This window comes from Pongo abelii, chromosome 1, assembly GCF_028885655.2.
Source record: "Pongo abelii isolate AG06213 chromosome 1, NHGRI_mPonAbe1-v2.0_pri, whole genome shotgun sequence".
Lineage (NCBI taxonomy): Eukaryota > Metazoa > Chordata > Mammalia > Primates > Hominidae > Pongo > Pongo abelii.
In genome coordinates this window covers 220,527,040-220,542,532 of record NC_071985.2, presented here as the reverse complement: position 1 = coordinate 220,542,532, position 15,493 = coordinate 220,527,040, and the positions used below count along the sequence as shown (strand labels likewise).

General features: G+C 44.7%; 1 protein-coding gene across 1 annotated transcript; it reads left to right on the top strand.

The window, feature by feature from the left end:
* Positions 1 to 11,424: 11,424 nt before the first annotated feature.
* Positions 11,425 to 15,284, top strand: LOC100436253 (PRAME family member 5). The gene is made up of 3 exons (XM_024241669.2): positions 11,425 to 11,732; positions 12,400 to 12,981; positions 14,723 to 15,284. Exons 1-3 carry the CDS (start codon positions 11,440 to 11,442, stop codon positions 15,282 to 15,284), a joined length of 1,437 nt encoding a protein of 478 aa, XP_024097437.2. The 5' UTR covers positions 11,425 to 11,439.
* The last annotated feature ends 209 nt before the right edge of the window (positions 15,285 to 15,493 follow it).

Here is a 15,493-nt window from a genome sequence, read left to right as displayed (position 1 = left end):
GGTGTACCAGTGTTCTCATTTCTGCATATCTTCCCTAGCATGCATTATTTTCTGTTGGTTTTTTATTTTTATTTGTTCAGAGACAGAGTTTTGCAGTGTTGCCCAGGTTGCTTTTGAACTTCCGGCCTCAAGTGATCCTCCCACCTCAGCCTCTCAAAGTGCTGGGATTACAGGTGTGAGTCAGTGCACCAGATCTACTGAGTGAATTAGAATCCTCGCAGGAGGCTGTGACTCTGAGTTAGCTGGTTTATATCAGTTGACACACATTTATTAGGACCGGGAAAGCATAAAAATAAATGACTACAGCAGGGTGGAAAAAGCCTGAGGAAAGTATTATCATCCCTTCAAAAGCTACTTCCAGAGATGACCCAAAAGATGCAGCAATCCCCACTGCCTTGCCACGAAAGATTGACTGGTCCCTTGTTATTTATTTATTTATATTTTCTGAGACAGGATCTCCCTCTGTTAACACACCTGGGCTGGAGTGCCTTGGTGTGATCATAGCTCACTGCAGCCTCAACCTCCTGGTCTCAAGCAATCCTCCCACCTCAGCCTCCTGAGTAGCTGAGACCACAGATGCACGCCACCACAGCTGGCGAAATTTTTGTGTTTTTATACAGATGGGGCCTCACTCTCTTTGCTAGGTTGGTCTCTAACAACTGGCTCAAGTGATCCTCCTGTCTCCGCCTCCAAAAGTGCTGGAATTAGTCTTCAGTCACCACACATAGCCAACTGGTTTATTATTGAATCATGTAAACAGAAGACAGAAGTGTCAGTTTTTGATTCCAAGTTTAGAATAGTAATTTCCTATGTAAAACATTCTGGTCTTATGTTAATAGCTAGGGAGTATTTCCTGCTAGAACTTGAAAGGCTCGGACAACTTTACTCATTAATGTACTTCGACCACAGCTTGGTAACCTGATTGAAAAACATAACATAAGAAGTTACCAGGCCGGGAGCAGTGGCTCACACCTGTAGTCCCAGCACTTTGGTAGGCCGAGTTGGGTGGCTTATTTGAGGTCAGGAGTTCAAGACGAGCCTGAATAACATGGTGAAATCCCATCTCTACTAAAAATACAAAAGACCAGGCACAGTGAGTGGCTCATGCTTGTGATCCCAGCACTTTGGGAGGCTGAGGTGGGTGAGAATCACGAGGTCAGGAGTTCAAGAGCAGCCTGTTTAACATAGTGAAACTCCATCTCTACTAAAAATACAAAAATTAGCCACGTGATGGCACAAGCCTGTAGTTCCAGCTACTTGGGAGGCTGAGGCAGGAGAATCACTTGAACTCAGGAGGCAGAGGTTGCAGTGAGCCAAGATCATGCTACAGCACTCCAGCCTGGGCGATAGAAGGAGACTCCGTCTCAAAAAAAAAAAAAAAAAAGAAATTACTATACTATGATATGACTGAATTGGTCACCATAGGTGAACATTTTAAGAGAGTTCTAGAACATAAAATTATCCAATTTTGAAAGAAAAGAATGCAAAGGATCATAAAGTGTTTGTAGCTAAAACAGCTGAAGGGACAAGAGCAAGGGGAGCTCCCCTTACTATTAAAACTCAAATCCAGTTCGTTGTAAACACAGAAACCCTGCTAGAGTTGCCTGCCACCTTTGAAACAGGCCATTGGAATGAAAATTGTCCACCTATGCACCAGGTCTCTATTGGACCGAATGCTTTTGTCCCAGATGTTGTTCACATTACAGGACTTTTCTTTTCTTTCATGTCTTTTTTTTTTTTTTTTTTTTTGAGATAGAGTTTCAATCTTCTTGTGAGGCTGGAGTGCAATGGTGGGATCTCAGCTCACTGCAACCTCCATCTCCCGAGTTCAAGTGATTCTCCTACCTCAGCCTCCCAAGTAGCTGGGATTACAGTCATGCGGCACCACAGCTGGCTAATTTTGTATTTTTAGTAGAAACAGGGTTTCTCCATGTTGGTTAGGCTGGTCTTGAACTCCCAACCTCAGGTTATTCCCCCATCTCGGCCTCCCAAAGTGATGGGATTACAGGCGTGAGCCACCGCATCTGGCTAGAGGAGATTTCTGATGTCTCCATATTGATGGAATTTAAAATAACACTCTGGTAAATTTTTTTCTATAATAGCCTCAAATAAAAATGGAGAAGCTGAGATTCAGATCATTGCAGACTTAGGTACAAAATTGGTGAATACAAAGGCTGCCATATCCAGTTTACAGCCAATATATCAGCAAATCCATTGGAGTAAGGAAAATATTTCTGAGAAGGGGTTTCACATGAAGTTCAGAAAATTCCTGTGTTTGAAGCAGTCCAAATGACATTTGGACCATTTTTAGGAAAGTATGCCTTTTTACTAAGTGACAACATAGGGTTGAGATTTGCTTTCTAAGTTAAGGTGATGTCAAAAGCTTTCTTTGGAGGGAGAGAAAACCCTAGGATTTCATAACTTTCCTTAACCTGAACTGCTTGGTTCCCTAGAAGCCGAAATCTATCATATCGGAACCAAAACTCATACCAACCTTGACCTTCGTGAAGTACTCAAGTGTTTCTACTCTTCCTCCTCATGTGATGTAGAAAGTATTAAAAGTGATGAGTTTAGGTCGGGCATGGTGGTTCATGCCTGTAATCTCAGCACTTTCAGAGGCCAAGTTGAGTGGATCACCTGTGGTCAGGAGTTCCAGACTAGCCTGGGCAACATGGTGCAAATCTGTCTCTACTAAAAATACAAAAACTAGCTGTGCGTGGTGGCCTGTGCCTGTAATTCCAGCTAACCAGGAGACTCAGGCAGGAGAATCACTTGAACCAGGAGGCAGAGGTTGCAGTGAGCCGAGATTGCACCATTGCACTCCAGCCTGGAAAACAAGAGTGAAACTCCATCTCAAAAAAATTAATAAATAAATACATTATAAATAAATAAATAAATGCTTTAAAGAAAAAAGAAATAAACTTTACCTACAAGTTTCATATGCAATTGAATACCTCTTAAATTTTGATGTGAACCGACCAGGCATGGTGGCTCATGCCTGTAATCCCAGCACTTTGGGGGGCCGAGGCGGGCAGATCACGAAGTCAGGAGATTGAGACGATCCTAGTTAACACGGTGAAACCCTGTCTTTACTAAAAATACAAAAAATTAGCCGGGTGTAGTGTCATGCGCCTGTAGTCCCAGCTCTTTAGGAGGCTAAGGCAGGAAAATAGCTTGAACCGGGGAGGCAGAGGTTGAAGTGAGCTGAGATTGTGCCACTGCATTCCAGCCTGGTGACAGAGCGAGACTCCGTCTCAAAAAATAAATGAATAAAATAAATAAATATATAAATAAATAAAAATATTGTGATGTGAACCAACATTGCTCAACTTGTACACTAATGTCCTACAAAATCCTTTCCTTTTCAACTTCAAATGTCCATTTCAAACGCTACACTCTGCATAACTCTACCACTTTGATGCCATTTTCTGATGATGGAGAAGATCACACATGTGTGTGTGGCATCAGAACTATTGACTCCTCCTATTGATGTTTAAGATATTCCATTACACAAACCTGGGTTCATACTTTTTGTTGATAGATCTTATGCCAAAAATGTAGGCAAAAAATGCCAAGCAGGAAATGCCATCACTTCTGAAGATGAATTCATAGAGATGAAATTCTTTCAGATTTTATTTTTCCAGCTTTTTTCTTTGTTTGTTTTTGTGTTTTTGTTTGTTTCCTTGATTTTTGTTTGTTCTGAGACGGAGTCTTGCTCTGTCACCTGGTTGGAGTGCAGTGGTGCAAACTTGGCTCACTGCAACCTCCTCCTCCTGGGTTCAAGCGACTCTCCTGCCTCAGTCTCTTGAGCAGCTAGGACTATGGGTGGGCATCACCATGCCCAGCTAATTTTTGTATTTTTAGTAGAGACAGGGTTTCACCATGTTGGCTAGGATGGTCTCAATTTTCTGGCATCATGATCTACCTGCCTTGGCCTCCTGAAGTGCTGCGATTACAGGTGTGAGCCACCACCATGCCCGGCCTTTTTTTTTTTTTTTTCTTTTGAGATGGAATCTCACTCTATTGCCCCAGCAGGGAATGGGACTCCTCCTATCAATTTTTTTAATTTTATTTTTTTTATTGACATGGCAAGGCTCAAATAAAGTTGAGTTTTTGTTTTTTTTTTTCCATTGGAAGGGACAATACAGAGGTTAAAATCATTGGCTTTAGATGACAACAAAACAGGATAAAACATATTCCTTGCAAGACAACCAGCAAAATTTCATGATCAGAATCAAATCAGTGTCCTTCTCACTGTCAGTAGGTGGAAGCCTTTATCAATACTTGTAGAATTTGAGGCACTCATGAACTCACGATCAGACTCTTTACTCAGGGACAGGATATAAGAGAATCAAAAGACCTTCCACAGGTGGTTAATTTGGAAGCCTGCCCAATGTGACCTGCAGGTTTTCACTGGCAATATGCAGGTGCAGATATGACAAAGAATAACCATGACCTTTATATCCCATGACCCCCAGCTGTTGAGGAATACGATCGTTTTGACACTTTCTGTCCATAAAACCAGGTTACTCATCTTGTGTGGCAACAAAATATATGGTCTACTTAACAGAGAAGAAGACTCTGTAAAAAAAAAAAAAAAAAAAAAAATGTTTATTATGAAGTAAGCAAAGAAATGGGAATAGACGTGAGATTATTCAGGGAGATAAAGGAAGTTGAAGGTTTTGAAAGGAAAAATAAGGAGGATTATATAAATTGTTTTGAGAGACTCCTACTTGGTCATAAGGAATAAAACCAAAAGGGCATCAGAGCAATGATAGATAGATTCCTCTTACATCCCCTCAATAACCCCCAACATGACCACCAAGTCTCGGTTCACTCCCATTAAAAACCCAGCTCAACCCTGACCTGCTCCACCTTCACTTCCATTTGTAATTTTGACATGACTTTATTACAGGACCATGAGGTTCCTATGCCTGCTGCACAGTAACTTAGCAATATTCTGAGACAGCAGGGTTTGCAGCAGAGAGTTTAATGATCACAAGGTGGCTGAATGAGAACCTAGGAGGAGATCCTCAAATTCATCTCCCCAAGGAGTACTGAGCATTTCCAGTGGATCCTGGATAGCAAGGGGCTGGAAAGTTGGGGTAGCGGTAAGAGGGAAGAACTCAACAGGATGTAGAAACTGCATTCTTTGGTGAGTTAGTGCATTGCAGGGCCCTTCAGATCAGCTGGCATCACTAGTTTCACTGACATGCCGAACCTGAAAGAATATCTCAGATGAAAAATGTTAATGTTTTACAATGCTTACATTGTTGTCTGCAGGGAAGTTAAGGGGAACTGTAATCTAAGGTCTATATGATTTTGGAACAGTAGGCTGCCAGCAGCCATGAGGAACCAGGTCAGATAGCAAGCTGACCTCCTGATGAATGCTGAATGTGTTGCAAGCTTGGTTTATTTTTGTTTCTCTCCCTCCCTTCTTCGCGATTACATTTATAAAGTTTATGGATGTGGTTTCAATTTCTTCCAAAGAAGACTGAACCTAAGTCCTGAGACCACTCACGCCCTCAGTGACACCTCTCCTCCACCAGAACGAGCATATAATCTGCTACCTTAGGTTATACAAAATCCCCAAGACCATTCGATACATTGAGATTTTTATTCTGACTTTGTAGGGATGACTCCTCTGTTTTTATAAAGTAAGTATAAAGCATTTTTATATTTTGATGTGACCAAAGATCTCCTAGCAACACTACTTTCAGATTGTATTTTTCTGTCTAATGTCGTAAACAGATCAAGCCCCTCCCTGCCTCACACTCAAGACTATGAAGTTCACATATTAGTAAAATTCCATCAGTGTTTGTGGAGTTCATGAATGAATGAATTTTTTTATTTTTTGACAGAATCTCCCTCTGTCACCCAGACTGGAGTGCAGTGGCACAATTCTGGCTCACTCAGACCATTATCTCCTGGGTTGAAGCAATTCTCCTGCCTCAGCCACCCAAGTAGCTGGGTTTCTTGTGCCTGCCATCAGGCCTGGCTAATTTTTGTATTTTTGTATTTTTGTAGAGACGGGGTTTCACCTTTTTGACCTGGCTGGTCTTGAACTCCTGACATCAGGTGATCTACTCAACTTGCCCGTCCAAAGTGCTGGGATTACAGATATGAGCCACCTCACCCGGCCTTGAATGAATGTATTCTTAACTTCTACCCTATCCCTAACACTGTCAATTTCTTGCTTCACGAACTGAATACAGATATGTGATATGAATGGATATCTGATTCAATCCATTAATCTGGGGAGAGCCAAAAACTCAATCAGGATGAAGTGGGTGGAGCTTCAGAAATGCAATCAGATATCGCTTTTTGATTGGAAGCTCGCAGCGGATATGTGGAGGGGTGTGGGTGGGAGTTGTGATTAGAAAGCTCAATAAAAGCTTCTAAAGACCCACAGGAGAGACGCAAAGTCCTCAAGCCTGGAGTTCCTGCTTGGTTCTTCCTGAGGTCTGAGCACCTTCTAAACTACATCCAGATCTGGTAAGTCACTAAGTTCTGTAAGAACACTCCCATCTGACCTACAGTCAGCCAGTCTGGGATGTTGACAGTGCAGCTTACGATGGCACAGAGCTATATCCTGTCTTTTTTTTTTTCATACGAACAATTTAAAGCTTGAATTTTTTCCTCTAAATGCAGTTCTGTCTTTATTTCAAAAAAGTTGATTGTGCTTTGGTTGATGTCATTTCAAAATTCTTGAAGGGAGCAGTGACTCATGCCTTTAACCCCAACACTTTGGGAGGCCAAAGTGGGAGGATCATTTCAGCCCAGGGGTTTGAGACCAACCTGGGCAACATGACAAAAACCCTCCTCTACACAACGTTTTTTTTTTTTGAAGGCGGGGATGGAGTCTCGCTGTGTTGCCCAGACTGGAGTGCAGTGGCATGGTCTCAACTCACTGCAACCTTTACCTCCCGGGTTCAAGCAATTCTCATGCCTCAGTCTCCATCCTCAGAAACTGGTATCACAGCCATCTGCCACTATGCCTGGCTAATTTTTGTATTTTTAGTAGAGGTGGGGTTTCACCATGCTGGCCAGGTTGGTCTCGAACAGCTGACCTCAAGTGATCCACCTGCCTTGGCCTCCCAAACTGCTAGGATTAGAGCCATGAGCCACTGGTGCTCAGCCTCTGCTTTTTTTTTTTTTTTTTAATTAGCCGGGCATGGTGGCATGCATCTGTAGTCCCAGCTATTTGAGTGTCTGGTGTGGGAGAATCACTTGAGCCCAGAAGATTGAGACTGCAGTGAGCCAAGCTCACACCACTGCTGTACTCCAACCTGGGCAAAAAAGAGAGACCCTGTCCAAAAAACAAAAACAAAATCTTAACCAAAAAGCATCTTTGACCTTTATTTTAAACCAATCACATCCTCACTGTAATTCTTCCACCCGAATGGAGACATGGGTGTTGTTGTGCATGCCTGTAATACCAGCTATGTGGAAGGCTGAAGCATGAGAATTGCTTGAATCTCAGAGGCAGAGGTTACAGTGAGCTGAGATGCGCAGCTGCACTTCGGCCTGGGTGACAAAGTGAGACTCAGTTTCCCCAACACCAAAAAAAATTAGATTATACCACCCAGGTGATCATTGGATACACGAAGATTTCTATTGTGTTTTCTTGGGGACTGACAACTCTGTCTTTGAAAACTGTTTTAACTCTGAAATATTTTGGTAAATTTGATGTGGCTAAGGATCCCTCAACGAAGATACTTTCAAGTTTTTTCTTTCTGTCTACTGTCAGGAAGAGATTCAACCCTTCCCTATCTCACACTCAGAACTTTGAAGGACACATATTAGTAAAACGCCATGTTAGTGGAGGGAATCAGTGAATGACTTCTGGACTTTCACCCTATCCCTAATTCTTTCACTTTGATGGATGAATATCTAATTCGATCAGTAAATCTGGAAGAAAGACAAAAATCCAATCAGAATTAACTGGGTAGAGTTTAAGAAGTCTAATCAAATAATCAAATATAGTTCTCTCTCACTCTCTTTTTTCTTTTTTCTTTTTTTTTGAATCTAGCCTATTTCCCAGGCTGGAGTGCAGTGCTGTATTGTCAGCTCACTGCAACCTCTGCCTCCTGGGTTCAAGCAATCCTCCTGCCTCAGCCTCCCTAGTAGCTTGGAGTATAGGTGCAGACCACCACACCTGGCTAATTTTTGTAATTTTAGTAGAGGTAGGGTTTTACCATGTTGACCAGGCTGGTCTCAAACTCCTGACCTCAGATAATCCACCAGCTTCTGCCTCCCAAACTGCTGGGATTACAGCTGTGAGCCACCTTGCTCAGCCTTGAATGAAGGTATTCTTGACTTCTACCCTATCCCTAACACTGTCAATTTCTTGCTTCATGAACTGAATATAGATATGTGATATGAATGGATATCTGATTCAATCCATTAATCTGGGGAGAGCCAAAAACCCAATCAGGATTAACTGGGTGGAACTTCAGAAATGCAATCAGATATCACTTTTTGATTGGAAGCTGGCAGCGGATACATGGAGGGCTGTGGGTGGGAGTTGTGATTAGAAAGCTCAATAAAACTTCTGAAGACCCACAGGAGAGACACAAAGTCTTCAAGCCTGGAGTTGCTGCCTGGTTCTTCCTGAGGTCTGAGCACCTTCTAAACTACATCCAGATCTGGTAAGTCACTAAATTCTGTAGGGACACTCCCATCTGACCTACAGTCAGCCGGTCTGGGATGGGGACAGTGCAGCCTATGACAGCACAAAGCTATATCCTGTCCTTTTTTTCTTCATATGAACAATTTGAAGCTTTGAATTTTTTCCTCTAAATGCAGTTCTGTCTTTATTTCAAAAAAGTTGATTGTGCTTTGGTTGATGTCATTTCAAGATTCTTGAAGGGAGCAGTGACTCATGCCTTTAACCCCAACACTTTGGGAGGCCAAAGTGGGACGATCATTTCAGCCCAGGGGTTTGAGACCAACCTGGGCAACATGACAAAAACCCTCCTCTACACAACGTTTTTTTTTTGAGGATGGGGATGGAGTCTCACTGTGTTGCCCAGACTGGAGTGCAGTGGCATGTTCTCAACTCACTGCAACCTTTACCTCCCGGGTTCAAGCAATTCTCATGCCTCAGTCTCTGTCCTGAGAAGCTGGTATGACAGCCATCTGAAACCATGCCTGGCTAGTTTTTGTATTTTTAGTAGAGGGGGGATTCACCATGCTGTCCAGGTTGGTCTCGATCTCCGGAACTCAAGTGATCCACCTGTCTTGTCCTCCCAAAGTGCTGGGATTAGAGCCATGAGCCACTGGTGCACGGCCTCTACTTTTTTTTTTTTTAATTAGCTGAGCATGGTGGCATGCATCCGTAGTCCCAGCTATTTGGGTGTTTGGTGTGGGAGAATCCCTTGAGCCCAGAAGATTGAGACTGCAGTGAGCCATGCACACACCACTGCTTTACTCCAGCCTGGGCAAAGGGAGAGACCCTCTCCAAAAAAGCAAAACCAAAATCTTAACCAAAAAGGATCTTTGACATTAATTTTAAAGCAATCACATCCTCTTCCACCCAAAAGGAGACATGGGTGTGGTGGTGCATGCCTGTAATCCCAGCTACGTGGAAGGCTGAAGAATGAGAATTTCTCGGATCTTGGAGGCCGAGGTAACAGTGAGCTGAGATGGCATCACTGCACTCCAGCCTGGGCGATGAAGTGAGACTCAGCTCCCTCAACACCAAAAAAAATTATGCCACCCAGGTGATCATTGGATATATGAAGATTTCTATTGTGTTTTCTTAGGGACTGTCATCTCTGTCTTTGTAAAACTCTTTTAACTCTGAAATATTTTGATAAATTTGATGTGGCCAAGGATCCCTCAACAAAGATACTTTCAAGTTTTCTTTCTTTCTGTCTAATATCAGGAAGAGATTCAACCCTTCCATATCTCACACTCAGGACTATGAAGGACACATAATAGTAAAACTCCATGTTTGTGGAGGGGATCAGTGAATGAGTCCTGGACTTTCACCCTATCCCTAAATCTTTCATTTTGATGGATGAATATCTAATTCAATCAGTTAATCTGGAAGAAAGCCAAAAATCCAATCAGGATTAACTGGGTGGAGATTAAGAAGTCTAATCAAATGTAGCTCTCTCTCTCTCTCTTTTGAACCTAGCCTATTTCCCAGGCTGGAGTGCAGTGGTATAATGTCAGCTCACTGCAACTTCTGCCTCCTGGGTTCAAGTGATTCTGCTGCCTCAGCCTCCCTAGAAGCTTGGACTACAGGCGCAGACCACTGAACCTGGCTAATTTTTGCAGTCTTAATAGAGGCAGGGTTTTACCACTTTGGCCAGGCTCAATTTGAACTCCTGATCTCAGAAGATCCACCTGCCTCGGCCTCACAAAATGCTCCAATTACAGGTGTGAGTCACTTCACCCAGACAAAGTGGTCCATTTTGAATATGTGTAAGACGTGTGTATTGGAAACATCTATCATGCGAATGATGCATAACAGTGTCACATAGCTTTCAAAGATTCCCACTGAAATTTTCAATAATGAGGCTGGGGCGGAGGCTCACACCTATACTCCCAGTATTTGGGAGGCCAAGGGGGGTGGATTGCTTGAGACTAGCAGTTCAAGGCCAGCTTAGACAACATAGCGAAATCCACCGTCTTTATAAAAAGCCAAAAAATAAAAGATTAGCTGGGTGTGGTGATGCATAACAGTGGTCCCAGCTACTTGGGAGGCTGAGGAGGAGGAATCCTTTGAGCCTGGGAGGTCAAGGCTGAACTGAGCAAAGATCCCACCACTGCACTCCAGGCTGGGTGACAGAACAAGAGCCTGTCAAAAAGAGAGAGAGAGGGAGAGAGAGAGAGAGAATGAGAGAAGGGAGGGAGGGAAAGACCAGAAAGAAAGAAGGGAGAGAGAGGGGGAAAGAAAGAAAGAAGGGAGGGAGAGAGGGAAAGAAGGAAAGAAGAAAGAGAGAGAAAGAGTAAGAAAGATTAATAATGAAAAGAAAACAATCAGAACCTATTCTAGGAATGCCCCATGAATGTTCCCAACAAGTTTATTTGTAGGAACTGAAAATGTAGGCATGTAGGCTTCGGACGCTCCAATTCCCATTGTTTTCGAACCTTGAGTAATTAGTAATTTCCCCCAACGGTGGGAGGGGTTAGCTTTCAGGTTCCTCCACACTCACTAGTCACTGGATGGAGCACTGGATAGAAAGGAAGAGCTAGTGGTGGCCCTGCCTCCTCACTGCTGGGGAGACGCTCGTGCTGATGCAGCAGAGGCAGAATGCTGGCTTAATGGCCAATGAGTACAGACTAGAATTGCAGTAAACTGAGGGCTCTTTCACCATTGCCAGAGCAGTGACTTTGGCTCTGAGAGAACATGAGATTGCATGGGCTTGGCCTGAGAGTAATGCCTTTTCTCTGGGTTTGTCCTCTGGAAGCTTTCCCTGCAGATTCATGAAGATGAGCATCCGGACTCCACCCAGACTCCTGGAGCTTGCGGGGCGGAGCCTGCTGAGGGACAAAACCTTGACCATCTCCACCCTGGAGGAGCTGCCCATGGAACTTTTCCCCCCACTGTTCATGGAGGCCTTCAACAGGAGACGCTGTGAGGCCCTGAAGCTGATGGTGCAGGCCTGGCCGTTCCACCGCCTCCCTCTGAGGCCTCTGATGAAGATGCCTTGTCTGGAGGCCTTCCATGCTGTGCTCGATGGGCTTGATGCACTACTTACCCACGGGGTTCGTCCCAGGTGAGGTGGCCCAGGTGGGCTGGTGGAGAGGGCCCAGGTGTCCAACAGAAGGAGCAGCTGGGTCATGAGAAGTGAGGAGGCCCAAGGGGGGATGGTGGTGGTGAGGAAGCTGAGAGGCCTTGGCCATTCACCAGCTCCTCAGGGAAAGCACTGCCCACCATGCAAGTCCATGGAGGTAACAGGAATCTCTCCTCTAATGGCACTGAAAGGCACCATGAAAAGTGAGAACTGGGCCGGGCATGGTGGCTCACAATGTAATCCCAGCACATTGGGAGGCTGAGGTCGAGAGTTTGAGACCAGCCTGTCCAACACAGTAAACCCCAACTCTACTAAAAGTACTAAAATTAGCTGGGCATGGTGGTGGGCTCCTGTGATCCCAGCTATCTGTGAGGTTGAGACAGAAGAATCGTTTGAATCTGGGAAGTGGAGGTTGCAGTGACCTGACATTGCATCACTGCACTCCAGCCTGGGCGACAGAGGGAGACTTGGTGTCAAAAAAAAAAAAAAAAAATTGTGGAAGTGGGCAGGATCCAAAGGGAAAACAGGGTGGAGAAAAGTCAGAGAGAGGGACAAGAAGCAGGGAGAGGAGGAGCTGCTATCCTGTATGTCGAGTTTAAGTACAGAAATGAGTCCTTAAATTCTCAGTCTCAAGTCTATTTTCCTACAGGAGGTGGAAACTTCAAGTGCTGGATTTACAGGATGTCTGTGAGAACTTCTGGATGGTTTGGTCTGAAACTATGGCCCATGGGTGCTTCCTCAATGCCATGAGGAATAAAAAACCAGTGCAGGACTGTCCAAGGATGAGAGGACAGCAGCCCTTGACTGTGTTCATAGAACTTTGGCTCAAGAACAGGACTCTGGATGAATACCTCACCTGCCTCCTTTTCTGGGTCAAGGAGAGGAATGATTTACTACACCTGTGCTGTAAGAAGCTGAAAATTTTGGGAATGCCCTTCCACAATATCAGAAGCATCCTGAAAATGGTGAACCTAGACTGTATCCAGGAGGTGGAAGTGAATTGCAAGTGGATACTGCCCATCCTGACACAGTTTACCCCATACCTGGGCCAGATGAGGAATCTTCAGAAGCTCGTTCTCTCCCACATGGATGTCTCTCGCTACGTTTCCCCAGAGCAGAAGAAGGAGATTGTTACACAGTTCACCACTCAGTTCCTCAAGCTGCACCACCTCCAAAAGCTTTATATGAATGCTGTTTCTTTCCTTGAAGGCCACCTGGACCAGCTTCTCAGGTGAGGGAGTGTGGTGAGCTTACTCTGCAGACCACAGCAGAGCCTGTTACATTAAATGCTAGTGGGCATCTGCTGTGAGCCAGCCAATGAGGATGTAACAGTGAAAGGGACACTAGCATGTAAATGTGTTGTCCTGTTGGTGGCCCTGTCCTGAAATGGGTATCACGCAGCCATCCCAATAGAGTCAGAGGGATCAGCTGGGGTAGATGCTATAGAGAGGCTGCCATGCTAGGAAGCTAGCTACTGGGGGGTTCAGATCTAGTGAGGGAGCCTTTGTGAATTCTTTCTGAGGACGTGTGTAAGTTAAGATGATGAAAACGAGGCCAGGGATGGTGGCTCATGCCTGTAATCCTAGCACTTTGGAAGTCTGAGCAAGAGGATAGTTTGAGCGTAGGAGTTTAAGACCAGTCTGGGTAACATCCCAAGACCCCTGTCAGAAATGAATAAATAAAAGTAAAAACAAACAAGACCATTTTTTTTTCCGAGATGGATTTTCACTTTGATCCTCCAGGATAGAGTGTAGTTGTGCCATTTCAGCTCGCTGCAACCTCTGCCTCCCAGGTTCAAGTGATTCTCCTGCCTCATCCTCCCAGGTACCTGGGATTACAGGCGTGGGCCACCACACCAGGCTAATTTTTATATTTTAAGTAGAGACAGGATTTCACCATGTTGGCCAGGTTATTCTCGAACTCCTGACTTCAGGTGATCCACCCACCTTGGATTCCCAAAGTGCTGGGATTATAGGTGTGAGTTACCATGCCCAGCCAAGAAGATAATTTTTAAGAAGATGATGTGAAGTAGGGAAGTGAAGCGGGCACTGAAGGGAGGAATGCTTAGCAAACATGCACATTTCAGAAAATCAGCTTTGTGCCCCACAGTTTGGTGAACACAAATGATCCCATCTCTAATTCCCTGTTGTAAAATTTTGTTTTGAGCTCCAGGTAAATTAATTACCTAGGAAATGCATGATTCTGAAACAGAGGGTCAGGGAACGGGCACAAAGAATCGTGAAAGTGATAGATGGTTTGTTGATGATACAGGCGTGTCAGGGACACCTGCAGGCCACCCACTCCAGCTGATGTTGCAGGACCCTGCCTGGCTTTGTCTTTTATGCCTGAATCTCCCCTGGGCTCCTGTGGCCCAGAAATGTGGTTTTCTGCCTGACAGAGGAGGAAAGGGAGCTTTAGGGATTCTGTGAACTTCATCCATTCCTGTAAATGACGATGAAATGACTCAGCCTCAAATGGAATTATTTTTTCTCTCTTTTTTTTTAATACGAGTCTCGCTCTGTCACCCAGGCTGGAGTATAGTGGCATGATCTCTGCTCACTGAAACCTACACCTCCTGGGTTCAAGCGATTCTCCTGCCTCAGCCTCCCAAGTAGCTGGAATTGCAGGCGCCCTCCACCGCACCTGACTAATTTTTGCATTTTTAGTAGATAGGAGGTTTTGCCATGATCACCAGGCTGGTCTCAAACTCCTGATCTCAAGTAATCCACCAGTGTCAGCCTCCCAACGTTCTGGGATTACAGGTGTAAGTTACTGCGCCGGGCCTAAAATGGAATTCTCCTCAGTGGCAAAGCTCTTCATCACACATCATCCTAAGTGTTGACCATCAGGCCATCAGAATGACCCTGGGCTTGGGTAAAATGGTCTCCATCCATTACCATGAAGCAATTCCACACCACCCTCCACTCACCCCTATGATTCCCCAGAACTAACTTCTTACTCTCTCTCCCCAGCTGTCTGAAGTCCTCGTTAAAGATCCTCGCAAGAACTAACTGTGTGCTTTTGGAATCAGACTTGAAGCATCTATCCCAGTGCCTGAGCATCAGTCAACTAAAGACCCTGGACCTGAGTGGCGTCAGACTGGCCAATTTCAGTCTTGTGCCTCTCCAAATTCTCATAGAAAAAGTTGCAGCCACCCTTGAGTACCTGGATTTAGATGACTGTGGCATCGTAGACTCCCAAGTCAACGCCATCCTGCCTGCCCTGAGCCGCTGCTTTGAGCTCACCACCTTCAGCTTCTGTGGAAATCCCATCTCCATGGCCACCCTGGAGAACCTGCTGTGCCACACAATCAGACTCAACAACTTATGCCTGGAGCTGTATCCTGTCCCACGGGAGAGCTATGATGCTGATGGTACTCTCTGCTGGAGCAGATTTTCCCAACTTAGAGCTGAACTGATGAAGAGAGTGAGGGACTTAAGGCATCCCAAGAGGATCTTGTTCTGTACTGACTACTGCCCTGACTGTGGCAACAGGTCATTTTATGACCTGGAGGCAGATCAGTGCTGCTGTTGAATGCCTGCCTATTTGGATGGATATGTCAAACGCTTTCTTCTGGACACTTGGAAACTAAAACCTAGGTCTTAGGTACATCCTAAAGGGAGCACAGAACCCATCGTTTCAGACATGGGCTCTGAAAGTGGGAAAGGAAATGTGATCAAGCAGGGGTTGGACTTGGGGGAAATGTTGCCATGGATTCGATGGGACTTTTGGGAGCTATGTCC